We start from the raw sequence: 22,479 nt of genomic DNA on the forward strand, positions 1-22,479 counted from the left end.
AGCACCAAGAGAAGTCCATTTTCTACTCTGTCCCTGATCTTTCCATTTTCTACTCTGTCCCTGGTCTTTCTCCCACAGCAGCCCAAAGTCCACTCACAGCTCAAACCGCCCTTTCTTCCATGTTCACACCACACCCATGCTCCCCCCTGTTGATCTTTTACCGGTAGGCAAAAGCCATTTCTCCTCCTCTCCCTTCCTTCGCCAGCAAGCAACCCTCCCCATGCATACATCACAGGCACACACATAATCGAGCATACATACACCCACAAGCATTCACACCCACAGCACAAACACAAAGCGATAGAAGCAACATGGGGTCTCCAGCACAGCTGACCTTCACCATTTGCTCGTGTCGTCCATGCTACCGCTGTGCTCTGCTCCTCCTTGTTATGCGCGTTACCATCACCACACCTACGTTGTCCACTGCCCAGGACCCCTGCTGCTGCCATGCATACTGACATCGCGCTCCATCACACCTCACTGTCTCGTGCGCGTGCCGACGTCGCCACGTCCAGGTGTCCTCCCGCCATCGCCCGAGTGCCGCACGATCGAGCTTTGGTCTGCGCTGTCCGAGCTTGCGCACGCCATTCCAAAGCCACTAAACCATGCCATTGTGTCATCGCCGCACCGCTCGGCTGGTCAAGCTAGCCGGTCTGAAAGTGCATCTAGCCCTTATGTGTGGTTTTGGTAATTAATGACAATACATATGGACTAATAATAGTGTTGAGTTTATTAGTAGGTTCTTCTGTAGATAATGCATTGAGAGATATGTATAAGCTCTAGGTGAATGGGTAGATTAAAAATGTATCAAGATGAATAAGCTTTAAGTGATGCTCGGGAGATGCATAAGTGAATAAGCTTTAAGTGATGCTCGGGAGATGCATAAGTGATGAATCATGGATTTTGAGAAATGCTATGAGAACAAAAGAAATACACTGTTGTCATTGAGCTCTTAGTGATGCTCATAAGGAGAAGGAAAAGCTCAATAAGATTGATAATAAACTTGAAGACTAAGTTACTTGTGGACATCAGGTAACTAAAGGTTCTATATAAAGATTGACAATATGCATGAATGCTAACAAGTTACGTGTGGAGATCAAGTAACTTAAGGTACAAAAGTTGTCAATTAGATTTTATGGACTAACCCATGTATTTTCTGCTTGAGAGTGAGTTGAGGTTAGGATTCATAAGAAGACATAAGTTGAATTGAAATCATATATGCCAAGAGTGAAGAACAAGAGTGAACTTCATATTTGATAAAGTGAATTCCTTGAAGATATTGAATACAAAGTAGTTTTCTATGGCAAGATGATAAAGGTCAAGCAAGACTCGGCTGCGATGGACCAACCAGCGGTGAAGGGCAGGCAAATGGATTGGCATCGAAGGACCAAGGTGGTGGTGAAGAACGAGTGAAGGCTTTACGCCAATGGACCGTGTGAGGCCATGAGATGTTATGAGTGATTCGCATCAATCATGTGTAGAATGAAGAAAAGATGGAGTGAACAATATATGAAAGATGGCAATCCTCAAGATTTGAATGAAAGAAGCGGTACTTGAAAGTGATTCAAAGGCTCAAAGCGGTTCAAACGAGTTATACATTTGAATTTGAGTATAGTTATGCTGTACTATTAAGAAAGATGTAATGGGGAGCTAATTGTTATGTCTCAGTGCTCAAGAGTTTCTAACCAAATCCAAGTGAGAGTTCTTTTTGAAAATTCCGATGCGAAAAGTGTGAAAGTGTTCGAATTGAGTTTCGGAGTGTTCCTAATTTGATCTCATGTGTTTCAGGTCATGAATTCAGTTGGGATGTGTAATCCTCCGAATAAGCTTTCTATAGAGTCCAAACTCGTCGAAATCGAACTTTGGGATCAAAAGTTATCGCCGTTTTTAGAGGCCTTGCTGTACTAAATCCGGATACTCCGGGTTGACCCGGATTCTCCGGGTTGTCCGGAGTCTCCGGGTAAGGTTCTGAGGGGATGTCTCGGTTTGGGGCTGATTAGTTCACCCGGAGTCTCTGGGTGGACCTAGATACTGCGGGTTCCGGAGTCTCTGGGTTGAGTTCCGGCCAGGAGTTCTCGGTTTAATATTCTTGTGCCAACCCGAATACTCTGTGTTGACTCGGAGATTCCGGGTCAATATGAAAAATATTATAACGGCTAGTTTTTGGGGGTTGGATATTTATACCCCTCACCCCCATTCTTTGGGGCTGCTACAAGGGCACGAAAGAGAACATTTTTAGAGCCAAAAGAAATCCCTCTCACTCCATTTTAGTATCAGATTTGAGAAGAAAAGTGATTTAGTTTAAGAGATTAGAAGATTGAGTGCAAGTGCGCTAAAATCCATTCTTGAGCACTTGAGTTCATCGGCAAGAAGTTCGTGAAGCATTTGTTACTCTTGGAGGTGAAGCCTCCTAGCCTGCTAGGTGTTGCGCGGTGAGCTCCCGTGCGTGTGGTGAGCTGCTGGAAATCTAGTGGATCGAGGAAAGCGGTTGAAAGAGACCCGACTCGTTGGAGCTTCCTCAACGGAGACGTAGGATTCATGGTGGTGAATCCGAACTTTGAAAAACAAATTCTTGTGTCTCCACTTCGGTTTGTTTATATTTGAGTTTTTGCTCAATATGTGTGCATACTGCTCGATTTACTTGCTCGTGTGAATTTGATTGTAGGTTCTTCGTGCATCTACTTGTAATCATCTCTTGGAACATACAACTTCATTTAGTTTAAGCTAGAACTCTTTACCTGCTGTTTAATTTTTGTTTTCGGGCTAGTTTTTGTATAGACCCTAGAGATTCCGGATTTACCCGGAGATTTCGGAACTGTACAATCAGAGTATGCGGATCAACCTGGATACTCTGGTGAATAGTATTTTTAGGATTTTTTAATTAATATTTTCTTGCATATCTTTTGCTAGAATTGAATAATTTTTGTCACCTTAGGATTGTAACTTTTACACTTATTTAGGGTAATTGTACACTAGTTGAGCCTAGCATAGGTTTTTCGATTGTGAAAAATCCGTTAGTATATATTCCGCTGCAAGTTTAGACCAACGATAACAGTGGACGAATTTTTGTAAAAATACCTATTCACCCCACCTCTTGGCGATATCATTGTCCTTTCACGATCCCGCACCATCGTGTTGCGCCACCGCCCGTGTTGTCATGCCATCGCGGAATTGCCTCTGCAACTCCACTATGCCACGCCGCCTCGTGCTGACGTCATGCGTGCCATCAGTCACGGTGAGCACTCCCTTCCTCCCTCTGGCTGATGTCATTTTCTTCGACCGACCTTCCTCTTTATTTGTTCCGCCATCACGATGTGCCCCTCAGCGCCACCCAACCGGCATACACCGCTCGGCCGCGTGCCGCCCTCCTGCGCTGTTGCTGTGCACAGCCACGTCGCCATGCCCTTCGGCACTCGCGCCGCGCCATTCCATCCACCGCCGGCTCACACCGCCATTCACGTGCATTGTGCCACAGCTAGCCCGTGCCGCCATGCAGCCCTCATGCCGCTGGTCTGCGCAACACTGACCGATTGGCCCAGCTAGCCGGTCCCATCCGAGCCACCGCTGCCATGCTTGCACCGCGCCCTTGCGCACCTCCACGTCGCTGCTCCTACATGCTATCGCGCCGACGCACCGCTGGTCTGCGCTGTCGCTCGGCCATCTCGTCGTCATGCCATCTCCCGCTCGATGCTGCACTGTTGCCAAGCATGCCGCATGCGTCATTCCGTCATCACGCGCGTTGCGCCTCCGTCTCCAGCCGTCTCCTCCCTCCAACACCGTTGTTCTCCCCAGTGGCTGCTAACCCCCATCCCTTCGGCTCCCCTCCGCTCTCTCCCTCTCCGGCGAGCCCCATTGCCCAATGCCATCCTCTCTCTCCCTCAATGAGCCGCTCGCACAAGCCAAAAGCAGTTTGCTGGCCTTATCCCCATTTGGCACGTGGGCCCCACCGGTCCATGGCCATGGGCCCTTTGTGGACCACCCACCCGGGTTGGCTTCGGTCCATCGAGTCCACCAAAGCCACAGACCTGGTCCATCAAATCTGGTCCGCCGTGGACTCCACTCAAAAACTCATTTAGTTTACAAGTCTCATGGGCCAAGTTTACACAATAGTGCTCTTTTCCAATTTTTAGGATTTTTATTTTCATTAAATCTTTCGACGACTATAACTCCTTCATTTTAACTCCGATTTTGATGATTCTTTCACCGATATTCCTCTAAAATCATGATCTTCCTCCCTACCAAGTCTTGTAATTTTGGGAGCTCGTTTAATATTCTCGTTTGGTATTTAATTCGTGTCAAGGTGTTTAACCTAGATTTTTTTTCTTTTAATTAAATGTTTAGAAGTAGATTGTTATAGTTTATAAATTAACCTTAGCATAATTAAGGTAATAAATTAACTAGTGTAGCTACTAAATAAATAAATACTAGTGTAGAATATAATAGAACAATTTAATATTCGTAATTAATTAACTAATACCCTTTTAATAATTAATTAGATTTAAAGAATAGTTTAATCTAGTTAATTAATTACATGTACGCTTTTACCATAACAATAGTTTATTGCCTAATTAGAGTGGAAATTAAGAAACACTAGATAATTAAGATTAATTACTTAGATAACCATGATTTAGTGCTATAGATTAGAAATTTAATCTCAACACATAAGCACATATAATCATCTAGAGTTACACTTACATATATATGTATACATGCTCACGTACATATAGACGTAAGTATCACACATACATTTATATCGATACACGTGCACTCACACACATGTAGAAACCCTAATTATGGCCTTTCGAAAGTTAAGCTAATAAACATTCACCTAGTTATTAATGACTTATTTAAGATTTCTCTTAAGTTAATAAAACAACTAGTTAATAACTTGACCTAGCTTCACTAGATAAACCTCGATAGTCTCTGTGTATCAGTTTCGCTAAGCTAATAGTTGTTGATCGTCTTTCCGCTAGGTTAACTTTTGCTGTTTTTCTCGGTCGTTCTTCTTTCGCTTTGGTGTTCATTTAGCTTTATTATGGTGTTCCATTGTTTAGTCATTGTGCATTTTTTGTTGATAACCTATGTAGGCTTGAAGTCAAGGTTCTAAGGAAGAACGCGAGAAAGAAATTGAAGACGAGATCGATGATGAAGAACTCGGGGTGCTCGAATGATAAAACCAATCATGAATTGACCTTCGTCAAGGCAAGTCCTAATTACTTGATCATATTGAACCCATGTTTGCAATATAATAGCATGACAAACTAAAAACATGATAGATATATTTGCATAATATATAAATATTTCTCTTTAAAATTCTGTTATTAGTTATAACTCATAGTCATGGACATGCGAAAGTTATAAACTCATAATAGTTAGTTTTGTGGTGTGCGTACCCCTTTGGTGTGTGAATGGGTAATGTGCCCATGTTTTGGAGAAAGTCGATTGTATGCCATTGAATGTGGTTGGACTGGGGTCAACCAGCTAAAAGATGGGAACTGTAGGGAACGGATAGCTTCGCCCAGGGCCAACAACCTTTATCAATCAAATTTAGTTTTTGTTCAATTGGTTTAAACTAAGTGTTACACTTTAATTCACACTGCATATAAAATTGGCTTTACGCCCAGACTATAGCCCTATGGCTTTTATCCTTGGTTGCCTCCATTATGCATCTACTCAACCCCCTTAAAGTAGTATTATGACTTGTTGAGTAACTGTATACTCAGTCTTGTTGCTTTTAGATTGTTGAAATAGAGATCAATCTCAATCCAGATGAAGTTAAAGAGAAAAAGTCTAAGGTCGTGTTCGCACTTGAGTTGTCTGTGGCATTGGGTTGAGCCATTGTTTCACTCTGCTTCGTGTAGGCTCTTCTGCTTGGCTAGTCTGTTGTGGATTCTTATCCACAAGATCATCTTTTATCCTTTTTAGGTAATTATTTTACTTTATTTTATTTGAAGTATGTATTTGATATCATTTTGAAGAATTTTGTGTGTATCAGCTACTTGATCTAGGGACTGATACAACAGGCATAAGGGAACCCAAGGTTGGGGTCCTGATAGGTGAGGACGCCGGACCATCCCCCGTGTTTCAATCCCTTCTTTTGAAAAATTACACAAGTTCTGTAAAATGCTCTGGTGTGTTTCTCACTTCAACACCGGACCATCCGCTCGTATAGACTTAAAGCACATCTTCTGAGTCAAAACACTCTAGCATGTACATTTTCCTAAGCGTCGGACCATCCGACATTTGCAATCTTTTCTGAACTCATTCAATTCAAACTTTCTTGAGTTCTATCTTCTCGACAACTCATCCATAGGCTTCTCTGAACTACATAGTACTATAATTTATAGGTGTGCATCTAAGCAAGTTTAAATATAACAAGATCAAGCTACTATTCTTAGGCCATTTTTATAGTATGGTAAAATGACTAAAAAAAGAACCTATGCTACTCTAAGCGTCATTCATATTCTTGTGACACTTGGAACTAGAAGATCCTTATTCTTCATGTTTATATCCTTTGATCATCCATAGAATCAATTTTAGGGACCAAGATTGTTCAATCATCATTGTGAACTAAGTTTTAATGCCTTTCAAAATAAACTTGTTAGTCACAATAATACATTTATCATTAATTATCGAAACACTTACTACTTACTTAGAGGCCTAGATGATACACCTAGTGGGCCTTTCAAAATAGTTAAGTTGAGCTGATTCTAGAAAGTGACATCTAAGGAATATTTTGTTAACTGTGTTAGGCATGATGTGTTATGCTTTGATTTTCTAAATCCATGCAGGAAAGGCACATAAAGATGCCATATCTTATCTTACTATTACTAATTGGAGGCTCTTTTTAAGCCTCCAAGGTAATCTTCAGATGAGATGCGCTAGGAAAAGAGAGAAAATCTAGAAATTCTCATAAAAAGCAAAACATCTAACCATCGATTTGGTGAACTTTAATCATCATTGACAACAATAGCCATCAGATCTAACATGTTTCTAAATTACCCAAATTTACCATTACGAAAAAATTAAGCTAATGTACCTCAATACATGCTTCTTATTTACCCACCTTTATCATTATTAAAAAATTAACCAAAGTATCCCAATACCTGATTCTAAATTGTCCTCATTTGCCATTATAAAAAAAACTGACCAAAAGAACCTAAACACATACTTTTAAATTACCTACATCTATTATTATAACAAAATTAACACAAAGTGCCGTTGTCTTGCAACATGTCATATACTTTTCACGTAAACATTAATTTAGACATCTTTATGGAGTCCAAAGACAAACTAAAAAAGAAAATATTGTACCAGGGATAACCACATATATATTAACGAATATCATAAACATGAGAAAAAAAATAGAAAACTTTACGCAAGACTCTAATTTTATAGAGAAATATACTAACAAAATGTGGTCAACATACGTACACCACTCACTTTTAAATCTTAAATTATAGATATTTCAAGAAGTTCTATTATCATGTATTTTTAAAAATATTTCTAGCCTGTGTAAACCCATGGGTTGATGACTAGTTTGGCAAATTATGTTTTCTATGCGGATTAGTAGCTGTATGAAGATTCAAGCAGTGCGTACCTACTACGTACCTGAGATAAGCACACTCTTTATTAATTGGGAACCATATACAATCCGACGTGCAGATCAGTTGTTAGCTCAACAATAAATTAAATTAAAGAATATATAGAGCACGTGCGGAAGTGGTAGAAGTATATTCGTCACTTATCTGGACCATATATACTTTGTTAGTCCTGATAGATTCATGTCCCTGGTCAATCAACCAATTTGAAAGTCAGACTCCACCCATCCAACAATTACTCCGAACAGGGTCGTGCTGTTTGAAGACAAGAGTGGAATAGTAGTAACCAAGGTTGATCCTTATATTAGAATCTTAGGATCCTAGATTCCACAAAACCAAAACGATCCGTATCTGTTCGTAGATCTTAATTTTATAGTATTATGATTCTATACATATCATTAAGTAGAATCATATAGGATCACATATCATCAGTAAGATCAAGTGTAGGATTAACAATCTTGTTGTCAACGTCTAAAACTAGGTAATACTTATACATAATTAGGTTAAATGGTTGAATTATGGTTCAATAATGTTAAAATTAGTTAAATTGGAATTAATGTGAATATGTGTTAAATTTATCAAAATTAACACTTTAGATATCCATTTCTTATAACATATTGCAATTCTTATATTAAATATATGTATTTTACAAAATATGATAGAATCATGATCCTACTACCCTATCCTGTCAAGGAAAAAATGATCCTACGTATAATCCCTATCCTGCCAACTTGGTAGTGACTAATAAGACAAGCGGATTGGTAATAAGTTGCTATCATCTTCAAGTGCCGTGGTGAGGAAAAAAAGCAAAGGGAAGTTGAAAGCAGATGTTTTCCATTTGCCTCACGCCGCCAGCTCTTCATGGTTGGAGTCATGGGCTATCTTTTTCATCGTTGAATCCGTGGGCAGGCATGGACATCACCTCGACGATCACATCGAACCATAGAACTTGATGGACTGGTTAGTGAATCCGGGGGCGTTCATAGTCCAAACCACATAGTGGTTTACCGCATACCACTCTTTGACAATAAGACTACAACTGGTGTGTCACTTGGATTGCGTGGAAAATGTTTTTTTTAAAGGATTCGCGCATCGTGGATTACTTTTTTTCTAAATAAAGGAACAGGCAGAAGATTTGCCTAGTACATTCCTCGTGATTACAAATCTTAGTAGATCCTCCTTGTGAGGTCCGTGGCATATATAACAATTACAAGATGACCAATACGATAATAAAAATCCAAAAGATCCTGTCATGACCGACGACGTGCTCAAACACGACTGCGAGGACGTTGCTCGTCGTACTTAACTAGTCAAGTGCATGCCTACGTGCACCGTGCACGTTATTTGCCGGATTAGTCGTTTGACAAGTATGGTCCTGGTGGTTGGTGCATATATATACATCTTTCACTGTTAACTACATAGGCTAAGCAACGACCACGTGCGAGTAGCCGTAGTACGTACTCTCACGTTCTGTCTAATACTTCAATCACTGTAAAAAACTATTTTTTAAGATGATTTATAACCGGTTTTTATAGACGTTTAGCGTAACCGTATGTGATCGAAGTTCTGTGAAAATGAACGATTACACAAGTGCAAAATATATTGTCTGTGAAAAAAATTTATAAACGATTTACTTAAGCAACCGCCTAATTTCCACAGACAGTTCCTTAGTACAATCGCCTGTGAAAAAACAATACCACAGACGGTTACTTAAGTGAGTCATCTGTGAAAATATATTTCTACAGTCAGCACACTTTAGTGTCCGTCTATACATGGATAGATTTCCACAGTCGGCACATTTTAGTGTCCGCCTGTGGTATATATTTCATTTAAAATTAATAATGAGTATATATTTTATTCCCTCCAGATTTCAACACATTTTCAACATCACAGATTTAAACAATATTTGAATCAACACAAGTCCAATATTTAACACAAATACAATAATATTCACAAGTACAATATTTTTACATCACAAGCCAAATATTTAACACAAGTATTCTTTCATATTCCACTCACAAAGCCTCGGATGGCTAACCAATTCACTTTCGAGGTCAAAGAATCTGCTACTCTTGTGAATAACTTCGTGCATGATGAACCGACACATGTCATGTTCGACGTTTTGGATATCTTCATCTTTGAGTGAGGTGTGGGTACATTCGATCATCCATGGCTAAAATAAAAATACAACTAAAAGAGCTAAACCACTACTAACAACAGAAACAAAACCAAATAAAAATGTGCAAGCGCAATGATGACTTACGTCCTCGAGGTTTGTTGTGTACCTCCCGTTTACCTTAAGAAACTGGCAAATATAATATCCACAAAGAACGGTGTCGAAATCTTGTTTATGGCACTTCAAATAAAAACACAACATATTCGTTAATTCAATTAGACTCTTAGTCATAAATAGTGAGATACAAGCATTAAAAGTGTGTTATTATCAGAAAATATGTATGGACCGTCATCGCATCTGGCTTGACCGTATCGTGTATTCATGTCTTAACGCATCGTATATCAATGCTCTGTCCATCTTCAACTTCAATAACAAAATTAGATATATTAATTAATTAATTAATAATAAAATTATAATTAAAAGATTTTTTAAATATAGAAAAATTAGGTATGTTATGATTATAACATGTCTATACAATTGAATCTATATTGATGCAAATTTATAGCTCAAAATAATGTGGATTTATTACTCTCTCCCTCTACATCTAAAACTAGATCTAGATAAAAGAATCTACATTCGTGATAAAACCTCCTAGAGATTTAAAAAATATCAAATTAAAGCTATATTTTTTAAATATAATGCGAGAATCATGTGAATCTACACAATAGAATCAATATTGTCATAAATTTTAGCTAATTTGAGAATCTAAATGACTAGAACCATGAGCACTTTAGAACATATTCAAACCCTAAATAAACCATAAATCTAAATTTATACTTCAAAAGATACTACCTAGGGATGATATTCTCTTACATTAGATCTCCTCCAAGGAATTAAAAAACAAAACCATCACTTTGTTTTCAAATTTCACGGTCGTCTCTTGAGTTGTATTGTTCGAACAACGATGAGCTCGATCTGAATCAAGCTCCCCACAGACATACACTATTTATGGATATATTTCCACAAACGGTTTCTAACGTGAATCGCATGTGGAAATAGCTCCATTTCTATAGACGTTTCATATAAGGAACTACTCATAAAAATAGATATTTTTACAGGCGGTTTACATAAGAAAACATCAGTGAAAATTAGTTTTCATAAATGGTTCATATCCGCACAAAGACGTAACTGGATACTCAGACAGTTTATCATATAAACCGTCTGTAAAAATAAAATCTAAATGTCTCAAAAAAATAGCTCTTTAGTAATGGATACTACTGTATCTTACCGGAACATACCTGATACTTACAAATTACCGGTCATCGTTTTTTGCTTTTCTAGTCAACGTAACACATGCTTAAACAGTTTAACAACCGATGTTCAAAAGAGGATTAGTTACCGATTCTTCTCCCTCATGGTTTTTGTGTAGAGCGAAAACGACATCTGAATATTCAGCCAGACGGACTGAGTATAGCATACCAGCTACTGGCGACCCATATGACTCACTAGGTCACTAACGAGTAGCTAGCGCTAGCTAATGACCACGGATGGGCAGACTGATCAATCCGTCTTCTCCATCTAGCTAGATCGCGAAATCGACCGATCGGTATAGCTAAGGCCGTACCCGCGCGGGAGCTAGCCGGGGATCGATCGCGATCTCGCGGAGGCGTGCGTTCACACGGCGGCGCCCAGCTGGGATTTTTCCGCGCCAGTTCAGCTGGTGTCAACTTCACCCATACTTTTCCTGCGGCGGCTGGCTGGCTACCCGCCCGCCTCCGTCGTCGCTGCTGCTCCTTCTTCCACAAACTACTCTTGCTCCGGTTTTTCCACTCGGGCGTCGTCGTTGACGGCTTGACGTCGCTCTGACTGACTCCAGGGTATATAGATGCCCTCGCATGGCAGGGCTGGTACCGGCGAAGTCTGGTGGTAGCTGGCTGCCTCTGACCGCAAGGGGGTTTACTGAAGCCGAACTGGACTCGTCCGGCTCTGACGGTGATGCGTGAGTCCACTGGCGCTAGCTGTAGCTAGCGTTGTCTGGAACTCTCGATCTGCGTTGGAATTTCCAGCTAGTTTCGTCACCTTGTGTTGAAAAAATAGCACTTTCAGATTTAATTTAATAATTTTTAAATATAATATGAATAGAAATTGATGCAAAAAATCTATCTCTAACTTGCTTCGTAACTAGCTTCTTTGATAAGCCCCGACTAGATTTCCGAGTAGAATTCCGATAAGCTCCGACGTACCCTGATAAGGTCTCAATAATCCCGACACGCTTTTGACAAAATCTGACAAGGTACATAACATATTGTAATATCCATACTTGACTACAACGTGAGATGCAAAAGCTCCCAAGATGACGTTGCAGTAGACGATGACGAAGATAACAAAGAGGAAGTAGATCACGATAAGGTAGAGGAAGCAGATCGTGAGTAATTGCGATGAGCGTTTCCCAAAAATCTTATTTGTCATCTCCCGCTGCATGATTCTGAGAGCGACGGGTTTCAAAAACCTGCTCTCCCGTTCGTCGGTGCACACCGGCATAGCGGGATTGAGTAGACTATGTATGATGGCATAACAGAGAAAAAATATGCAAAACCCTAATTGTGTATATTCTTTATAGTGGTGGTGGCAAGCAGATATATATAGGGAGAACCGCGCGATTAAGATACGCCACGATCAGACTCAATTATGTGATATGATCGGACTCTTAACTGACACGATTTCTATATATTTATCTATTTGCCCACACAAGTAACTGGAACAGATTTTGATGGACCATTTATGTAGGTATCATGCATCCGCGCTCTCCACCACGGCCACAGCCCGGCGAGGCAAGGCAAGCACACCCATGTTCTCCTAGTTCTCTTATTTACATATGTTAAATGAGTGGGAAAGAATTTATTTTAAGTTAATTTCCCTCTATTTTTATTAGCAAGATAAGACTAAAGATATACAACATCCTCTACTTATTTAGGCCTTTAAAATTTATTTAAAATTAATCAAATATATTGAGCTAAGCCCCATATTTCTAACGGCTTGTAGGTTCAAGTTATACGGCAAGTAAAGTAGTGATGTATAGACCGAGAAAAATACTGATCTGTAGAAGAGCGAACCTGCGCTTTCAAGGCTGTTAGCCGCCTCTTGAGTACACTCTCTCTTTTTTTCCTGTTCTTTCTAGGCTTGTCACGTTGACCACTGTAAGTTGTAGTTGTCTTCTACTAACCCGGGCTCCGGGATACACGAGCAAGTTGCATTGCGGATAGGAGTTGCAGTGATGATTACCTCGGTCCACAAATTTGCTGGAAGTAGTAAAACATAAGTAAGGTTTAAATAGAGGCACGTCTTAGATCATCACCCGCAAATACTTTAAAAATTCATCTCCTATAATACTATTACAGTATCCCTAATACTATTACCGCATCATCTATTTTTTTTCATTCCAACAGCTACCTTATTTACTACCTTCTATTACTTTTCTTCTCTCTAACTCTATTTTCATCGGCAAATTTGCTGTTCTCCTCGTGCTACATTAACTCGCCCTTATCACTGTATACGGTGCTACTGAAGTGGCTCTCCCGACTTTCAATCGGTAATTTCTGTCAGAACAGTATTTTACCGATCAAATAAAGATCCTGTTGGAGTTAGCTAAAGACCTTACTGAAACGGTGAAACACACAGGACACGTGATGCAAGCTGCTTCCTGGACTCCAACCGGGGAATGTGGAACGCGTTACTACGGATAAACAAATGCATGTGTGCAGAGTATCACGTGATGCTTGATTTACATGTGTATACGTCACCCCATTTTTTTTCTTTTGGTTGGTTTTATATAGATGTAGCCTGAAGGACGATCAGGGTTGTAGAATAATGCCGATCTCTGCAACTTGCATGATCGATCAACCAAGAGAACCACTGAATCAGCCGTGACGACACCGGCCGGTGGCCCATGGCCGTGAAGATTCCTGCCTAGTTTTCTGTGCCTTTTCCGGCCTCCTCAAGCACGTACGTGAATCTTATGCTTCACATGCTACACTTTTCAGAGACACGCATCATGCACGCATCTGATATGGTTGCAGTAGGCAAGTAGCGATATCGTACATTCATCGCGTTTTGTTGTTGCGCGGCGAGCATGTTACGCAGTCGAAACAATATTGAAAGAAAAAGAAGATTCTTCGTGGTGTAATGTATGTCGTATTGCCCTACTTTATGCTATCGATCTATTATCGAAATGGACTAAGAAAAAACTAATCTCCTACGTCGAAGCAGGTCCTACGTTGGAGCAGGTCGGGCTAATCTCCTACGTCGGAGCAAGTCTTAAGTCGGAGCAGGTCTTCCCGAGCCACTATAATTATAGTAAAAGTTTATTTAGATAGGCTGATTCAAACTTGACCTCTGTACGTCGGAGCAGGTCTTCCCGCTCGGAAACTTTTTAATATTGTGCAAAACACATGGTCAAATGCTGCTGAATTCTAGAGGATTTTTTTTCATATCCCAGAAGGTTTGAAATGGCTAAACGTCCGCTTTTGCACATAAGAAACCCTGGAATGAGATCAAGGAGAAGTCCTCTTCAAAATAGAGATATCAAGGAGAAGAACCAGACGCGACCCAATTAAAGACCAGCGAAAGTACGTATCACAGGTATTTGAAGTTTCCTTCTTGATCTATTTTGGTTGACATTTGAAGTTTCCTTAAATCCTCAATCAACCCGTACATACGAAGGAATAGTCGCCGGATCGACATGGAGAAGGTTGACATGGAACCAATCGTAGCCTAGACGCTTTGACTGTTTGGGTCCGGGGTTGACTCTCGAGAGAGCCGCAAACATCTCCGTATTTACACGGGGTCAACTTCAACGTTGATTTCTGCTACCTCGTGGTCCTTGGGAGTTATGCTAGTACCATGCAGGTCAACGCCAGCGCACGCATGGAAACTTAGAAAAGTTTGGTGTTGCATGGTGCTGCCAGGCCGGCCATCAGCCGGTGACTGGAGACCAAACCTATGTGGTGGAATGCGGACGACTTTCTAGAGGTCAATCACCGGGTTCCACGCATCGTTTTTTTATTCTCGCGTGCATGTCAACCCGAGCACCGCACAGGCCGGCACCGACGTGGTCTTTCTCCTGCGGCCCTGCGGGGACCGAGCACCGTTTGGATCTAACTTCGATCGTGCTCGATCGGCGGAACTGAGACGGGAATGAGTGTTTATTCTGCGGGGCCGAGATGCCATTGATTTTATCATGGACACTACTAGCGCTCGGACGAAAGATCTGGATATAGTATCGGATGGTTTCTAGCTGTTAGATTAAGCTGTCCTTTGATCAAAATGATTTCTCTGATGCCTGTAAAACTAATTAGTGGGTCGCGCTTCCGATCTATGCTTCCCTATCTCCATTTCTTCATGTGCTCTTCCTCCTCCCTCGCTTTCCCATCTGGCGGTCCTGAGTCGCGTAGCCTTCAAATCCAGCGATGCTGGTACTCCTCTCGAACCACACCGTTATGGAGGACACTGTCGCGCCGAACCAGCTTGATGCTACCATCTGTCATCGTCCTATATATCGATCAGGAGCCGACGCTTCTTCTGAAGACACCGTCACTGGATCTCCATGCAACACCACGTTGCCGTCCACCTCGTAAATTTGGCCATGTACACGCAGAAGAAAACCTGGAGTCAGAAGCCATTCTCATTAGCCGAATCTGAGCTAGGCAATGCAACATCGAAAATTAATTAATACAACATAAAAAAACAAACAATGCAACATCGAATAATAATTAATGAACCAGCAACATCAAAAGGTATTTACTACAACATCAAAAGGAATCCATGTAACATTCTAAACAAAGGATTACAATATCATGTAACATTAAAAAAGACAGCTGCAACATCGAAAAGTATTCACTGCAACATCAAAAATGAATCGATACAACATTCTAAACTAAGAATTGCAACATCATCTATAAAATAAATCGCCGCAACAAATTAAAACGAAGTACTATAACATTCTTATCACAAAAAGATAGGAGAAGACGACTGCTACAAAAATGTATTTCACAAAAGGGTAACATTTTTATCACCGTTGCCACACTCGTTGAATGGCGCGGACGACGCCAGGGCCATCGAGCTCCTAGCCATGCCCCCCTACCTCATCACCACTGACCCTATGGCTCACATCGCATTGGGCCACTAAATCCACTACCACGAGCTTAATCCACAGAGCTCAAGCTGGTCTGCCGAATGAGCTAGCCGATAGATATAGTGCTGCTGTCAAATATGAGCCAATCTAAAGAGCGAGAAAGATGAGATAAAAGGAGGGGAGCTGGATCTAGAAGTGGAGCGGTGGCTAAGGGATAACGCGACAGGAGGTTAGATCGAGTGGGGTTGAGTGGTGGAGGAGACGAGGCAAAGGCTAGGGTGAGACTATGAGGGGCAACACGATCGGTGTTAACGATTGAGGATAGGTTAAACTAATTATTGATGATAGACTACGAACTGAGTGGACCGTTTGATACATCGAATCTCCAACATTATCATTTCGTGTTATCATGTGATGCACGGGGAACCAAAGCATGCCTGCATCTCTCTTCTGAGTTCTGACGAGACACCACTAAATCGACCAACAAACCGTTCGCAGCACGTGGTGATAACGGGAAGACACGTCTCGGCGAACAATGGCCGCACGACGTGAAGACGACTCGACGAGCGAACCGCCACCCAAGAGGCGCCGCAGCATGCGCTGAGCCACCGAACCAGGCGGGACGGAAGCGTTTGTGGGGCCGAGAGCACCTTGGCGGCTGCATCGCTTGACGTCGTCCCTGACGTGCACCGCACCCAGGCTGCACACGGAAGGCTGCGCCTGCGCTCCGGGCCGCTGCTTTGCTTTCCCTCGGTCTTCGGCCGTTCTTCTTCTGTCGCGGGCGCACGACCGTCTGTTCGGGCACGTTCCACCTCCGCAGCCCGTTCGTGCACGCATGCATCCGTCGTTTGCTCTCCTGCTTTTCGTTTCCAAGAAGTCATGGAAGCATCCACTACATTCAGAGGGCTGATCGCATTTCTGTTTGTTCCGATGAGCCCACTCTCAGGTAGAACCAGCCATTACTGAAGCTCAGAAATTAACAGATCACTAGTAACTATTCCTGTTTTTTTTTTCTAGAAGAAGGATTTATCGTATATTGGTACTCTATCCGTTTTGCAATATTTATTCATAGTCTCGGAGTATCTGTCTCAAATTATTTGTGTATTATGGTAACAAGGATATTTTATGATCTATTTTTCTGCTATGCCCTTAAGTGCATGTATGTATTTACTCTAATACTGATGAGTTATTTACTCTCATTCTTGCATTACTTAGAGATAGCATGATCATCTCTATGTATTTTTTCACTCGATCTCAGTATTTTTTGGTTTGTACGTAATGGTGGACGTAGACAAATATTGCGAAACGAAGAGAGTATATGTTAGCTATCTCACATGCTATCTCATCTCATGCCACTTAGAATTTTAAATGATGTGGATGGGAGAGAGGAGATTAAGAGAAATATATGGTTGTTTCGTAAAACAACGGTCCCCTAACTTAAATTTAAGACTATAAGACTAATCTTGCATTATTATATAACTAGCTATGTCGGTGTATCAGGAACTGGGGGTCCCTGAGTCCTGAGATCAGGCCAACTATCCACCATGTATCGCTATCCCGCGAGGTCCCTCCTGCGGGGTGAGGAAAGTCCAAGTTTCGGGAGAAGGTGCTCGGGGCCACAGTCTCTGGCCCCCAAGCTCCCCTGTTTCCCGATGACCCACAGAGTCTAAGTACCGGGAAGAAAGTGCTCGGGGAGGTGCCCGGTCACCCCCGAGCACCCTAGTTCCCCGATGATCAGAAGGGCTAAGTTCCGGGAGAGAGTGCTCGGGGACTGCGCGCAGCAGTCCCCGAGCGCACGGTTCCCCGAGGGCCAGTGCAAAAGTGCTCAAAAGAGAGTGCTCGAGGCTGCATGTGGCAGCCCGCGGGCTCTCAGTTTCCCGAAGGTTCATATAAGGATAGGCATTCCCGGAAGAGAGTGCTCGGGGAGGTAAACAGTACCCCCGAGCACTCGGTTCCCCGACGACCCAGAAAGGCCCCCGAGGGGCCCACCGATGAGGTGTTCGCCAGTTAGAGGCCGAAGCCGCATTTAATGAGCGTGCGTGGTCTGACACATCCAACTGCTCCCGCCGCAATGTCAGTCACTGCCATGCTTTGGCAGGGGGGTGTGGGGCTATTAATTACGCGGGTCCCGTCCCGTATCATTCGGTGTGTCTCAGGATAACATCGCGAGGATCAAGGTATTCCGCCTGCCGCCCTGCCGTGGCAGAGGAACAAGACAGGGCGGGCACGCCGGGCGGCTCGGTGCCTGCCCGGTGGGCCCTCTCAACGGTGCCCGTTGCCAGGGCGTCCACAGTGACAGGTGACTGGATGCACGCCGCGTTTTCCACTGCCCTAGTCACTTCGCCCAGAGGAGATGATGACGCCTTTCTCAGTCAGGGCGTCTCGGAACTTGTGCCCCTTCCTTCCCGTTCGGGGTATGTCGCGACCGACGGGTGCATAAAAGGATCGGCACACGAACAACAAAAAGAAAAACAAGGAAGACAGGCCCCACGACGAACCAAGCAAGCAAACAGAAATATTATGAACAAGCTTGAGCATAGCTCCAGCCGAAGAACAAGGAGCCTCAAGCTCTTAGATAAATCATATTCCTTGTAACCAGCTACACCCCAGAGGGATCTCCCCTAGGACAGTTATTGCATCCATACAGGAGTAGGGTGTTACGCCCTCGTGCGGCCCGAACCTGTCTAAAACTTCGGTGCATTTACTTCCTTCTGCACTAGGTCGACCTCCACCACCGGCCGTTGCATTTACTCTCATACATTTCTCCGACGAACTTATTCAGGATTATCCCCTCGGCCGAATCTCTAAAAAGGGGTCTCTCGGGATCCCTGCGACAGGAGTTAATCCTCCGACAAGCTAAGTGTTTGTGCATTGTAATAAAAATATAAATATTAGACGTGGTAACATCAATCACAAATTTAATGTGTAAAGATGTAGATATGCAATGAAAGTGTCGCTAAACAAATACTACATCGGAATCAATGTCGTAGTTTGATTTCATATGAGATACGAAAAAAGAGGAGAATATTATCTATTAATTTCCTTCCTAATTTCTTTATTTATTTATATTAGTAAAATATATCCTACATCCGTAGCCTAACGAGACATGGAGGCAGGGTGAATGAAAAAGTGAGTAAAATATTCAAACTTTAGGGGTTTATATTAGATGTGAGAAGAGTATTGAGAGATTTGACGTGTAAATAAATTTATGTTTTATATAGTTGAGAATTTTTATTGCTATATAACCTATAACACTCATTTGCTTCATGCATAAATTAAAAGGTCATTAAATTATTATGAGACAATATAAAATATAATCCATTAAAGACTTTGTCGGTTAGATCGTTTCAAAGCTACATGTTAATATACTTAGGCGACCTATAAAACAACACCAACGTGTTGCCTGTAGGTCCAAACATTTAAGGGGAAAATATAAAAACCGCTCCAAAAGTTATGTGGATTTTAAATTTTTTCTCGAAAAGTTATTTTATTGCAAAACCCCTCAAAAGTTTAATTTTATTGAAATCCCCCCAAAATTAAAAAATTAAAAAAAATCACAAAAAAAATCTAAAAAAACTAGAGATAATTCTACGACTTTCTGTGATTTTTTTTTTCAAAAATAATATAATTTGCATCATATTTTATATAGAGGAAGTTTGAAAAAAAAAAGAAAAATGTGCACCTCATTTATTAACTCATGCTATTTTAACTTTGTCATGCCTACCATTATTTTTCATGTTTAAGTAAACTAATAAAAGTGATTTTTCACTAATTTTGAGGTGTTATGGATTAGTTATGAATTAATCTATCTGCAACATATTTACTCAATCCTGTATGTTACAATAACTATTTCAAAATTTCATGTATTTTTAGAAGATAGAGGATCATGTACGAAGACTAAAAAATTTTGTTTCATAATTTTTGGATTAGTAAATAATTAACTATACATTTAACTCAAATTAATAAACGAGCTGCATATTTTTCTTTTGTTTAATTTTTTTTAATTTTAGTGGTGTTTTTACAACAAAATCAAACTTTTAGGTTTTTACAACAAAATAACTTTTAAAAGAAAGTCAAAATCTAAGTGATTTTGAAGGATTTTTTTTTATTTTTCCCAACATTTAATGAGAACGGCCCAAATATACATTCACTCACGCGAGAAGGGCCTCGAACCAACTTCGACTCACCAAAACACGGCGCAAAGCCCATCAAGTGGACAACTGCCAGCTCGCCCCGATCAGTCTCGGACCGTCTCGTTCGCCGGATCCGCCCAGGAGCCATAACCCTAGAACCCTCGCTGGCTCGGCTCCGCTCGGCCCCCTCCCCCGCCGCCCAATGGAGGATGAGGAGATGGACAAGAAGGTGCAGCAATACGGAACAAGGGCTTACACCTCACCGAGCTCGCGCTGCAGGAGGAGCGCAACCGCCGCTCCACCTCCGTCCTCTCCGACGTCGCTCTCGCTAGGTAGTTTGGGCCGGTTCCCAATCTAGGTACTCAGGGGTCCCTGACTCCGACCCGTTCGTATCGGTGGTGCTTTTGTTGGGTGCCCGGAGCGCAAAACTGTGGTACTCGCTCTAGTGTTGATTGGATTAGTTTACCTGCCCGGGTGTGAACTATTGCTGCTAAATTTATTGGAGTAATTGGTACTTTTTTCGGGAGTTATTAGTATGCTATTGCGGTAATTCGAAGGTCTCAGTGAAGGTGCAGAGTCTTAAGCGTCTGCCACCTGGTTGACATTCTATATTTCTACTAGCAACTGAAAATTGTGATAATCTGTTGTGAAAAAGGCTACAATTTTATTTATTGAGTTAGTGGAGACTTTGTTGGTTTTGTGCCAAGTGCCATAATTTGGTTTCTCAGGTTATTTCCCACGTCTCTAGTAGCATTTGTTTATTGGAGAGGGAGGAATGGGCTACACGTTTATTAGGAGTTAGGATTATGGTTTTGTAGAGGAAGGGAATGTTTAAGCAGCAGCAATTTTTTTCATTCAAATCTCCACCCGAAGTTCCTATGACTTCCAGTTGATAGAGGCTCCAGTCTGCTCTGCTACAAAATAAATTAGATGCTAGAAGCCTAGAAAGATACAAGCTTTGTTCAGTTTGCATGATCCTTCTGTGATTTTGTTTCCTGTAATGATGAACTGTTGCTATGCCTGCATATCCTTCTGTGTTTTTGTTTGTGACATTGAGTTAAATCAGAGGATATGCATGCCTGAGTACCAATGTACTTGCTATGGATTAACTGTACAGAGTTTAAACATGAATAAAATGCTCCCATGTGCTTTGACTGCTCGTATAGAAAGATGAAACAATAGTTTAGCCATGGTTGTCCAGAAAAAAATTACTCTCAAATATCACCAGGAAGATATTTATCTGGACTTGCTTAATGTCTCTTATTAGTAGAGAGTTAGAACAGTTCATTATCCTTTTTCTTTCTTTTTTCAGAAAAGGTTGGAAAGTATTGATATGTGAAATGTTATTTGAGTGAAACCAGTCAGAATGCATATGCCAGTTGTGTCATGACATGTATGGTATGTATTGCTTCATTTTGCTATGGCATGGTTTGCAGTCTGCCTGGCGGTGTTCGCTTTCTCCAAAATGGTCATGCTTCTTTCTGGGCTCCATGGCTGTGCGGGCAAAGAGAGTCTGTTGGATCCCCGTTCTGATTCAATCACTCGACGTGCTGCGTCGGGTTTGAAAGCCAAACCGATCATTAACATTGATGATGGAGATGATGTTAGGACCGAGAAACACCTGTCATGGATGCCAGATGAAGACTTGAGGTTGGTAAGTAAAATCATTAAATTGGCCTTCGCCAAGAATCAAGCTATCTCCGATCTTGTAAGCTAAATTTCAGGTGAGCGCTTGGTTAAACAATTCGAATGACCCGATCAATGGGAATGGCAAGAAAAATGAGCAATATTGGGGAGATGTACTTGCAGTCTACAACAGCACTACACCTACAAATCGAAAACGGAAAAAGAAGCATCTCAAAGATTGATTTCAGAAGATTAAGCGATGGGTTGGTCTTTTCTGCGGCTCTTGGAAGAAGGCTACCTCAAATTATTTTTATATTTCGAAAATAAAAAATTATAAAACTAGATGTTCGTTTAAAAATATTGAAAAACAAGTGATGTGTATGTTGCCTTTCTAATAAGCGATAGGTTTTAAAAAATAAGATATAATATATTCTACTATTAAAATTTAAAATAATATCAAAATGATCATTAATATTTTTTTAAAGTAGGTTACAGAGGATATTATAACATAGTTTTAAAAAATTTCATACAAAAAATATAAAATGTACGATGAGAAATAAAAAAGAAAATTTTTATTGTACAATGTCGCATATCATAGTTTTGGTTGAATTTTGATTATAGCTAGATCATATTATCCTTTACATCATCAATTTCTTCATGAGCATTTCAATATTGTTTTGAATTTTTTCATGAGCATTTCAATATTATTTTGAATTTTGAGAGTGATAGTGTGCAATGTTTTTTTTTATTTTTTAACATATTGTCTACTAAAAGAGCGTCATTTTTATTTTTTAAATCTATTGCTAGTTGAAAAGGCAACATGCACATATCGTCCATTGGGATATGTTTATTTTTTTAAAGCCTATCGTCCAT

The 22,479-nt window shown here is 41.1% G+C and overlaps 1 protein-coding gene across 5 annotated transcripts; it reads left to right on the plus strand.

Moving 5' to 3' along the window:
- The first annotated feature begins 19,986 nt into the window (after positions 1 to 19,986).
- Positions 19,987 to 21,908, plus strand: LOC133930369 (uncharacterized). Of its 5 annotated transcripts, none has more exons than XM_062377003.1 (3): positions 20,013 to 20,312; positions 21,417 to 21,630; positions 21,705 to 21,908. In XM_062377003.1, the coding sequence occupies exons 1-3, from the start codon at positions 20,183 to 20,185 to the stop codon at positions 21,706 to 21,708; spliced, it is 348 nt and encodes a 115-aa protein (XP_062232987.1). In that variant the 5' UTR covers positions 20,013 to 20,182; the 3' UTR covers positions 21,709 to 21,908. The 5 variants fall into 5 exon arrangements, 2 of the variants coding, with proteins under 2 accessions (XP_062232987.1, XP_062232986.1); XM_062377002.1 differs by having other exon boundaries at positions 20,017 to 20,312; positions 21,417 to 21,634; XR_009911746.1 differs by having other exon boundaries at positions 19,987 to 20,413; positions 21,417 to 21,908.
- Positions 21,909 to 22,479: the final 571 nt, after the last annotated feature.

Source organism: Phragmites australis, chromosome 10 (genome assembly GCF_958298935.1).
Source record: "Phragmites australis chromosome 10, lpPhrAust1.1, whole genome shotgun sequence".
NCBI classification, from domain to species: Eukaryota; Viridiplantae; Streptophyta; class Magnoliopsida; order Poales; family Poaceae; genus Phragmites; species Phragmites australis.

What these genes read in the sequence shown, in the direction of transcription:
- LOC133930369 (XM_062377002.1), top strand. Translation starts at nt 20,183, where the DNA reads ATGGAGGATGAGGAGATGGACAAGAAGGTGCAGCAATACGGAACAAGG. An exon ending in TCCGACGTCGCTCTCGCTAG is followed by an intron (nt 20,313 to 21,416) that starts GTAGTTTGGGCC and finishes CATGGTTTGCAG; the next exon opens with TCTGCCTGGCGGTGTTCGCT. An exon ending in CAGATGAAGACTTGAGGTTG is followed by an intron (nt 21,635 to 21,704) that starts GTAAGTAAAATC and finishes GCTAAATTTCAG; the next exon opens with GTGAGCGCTTGGTTAAACAA.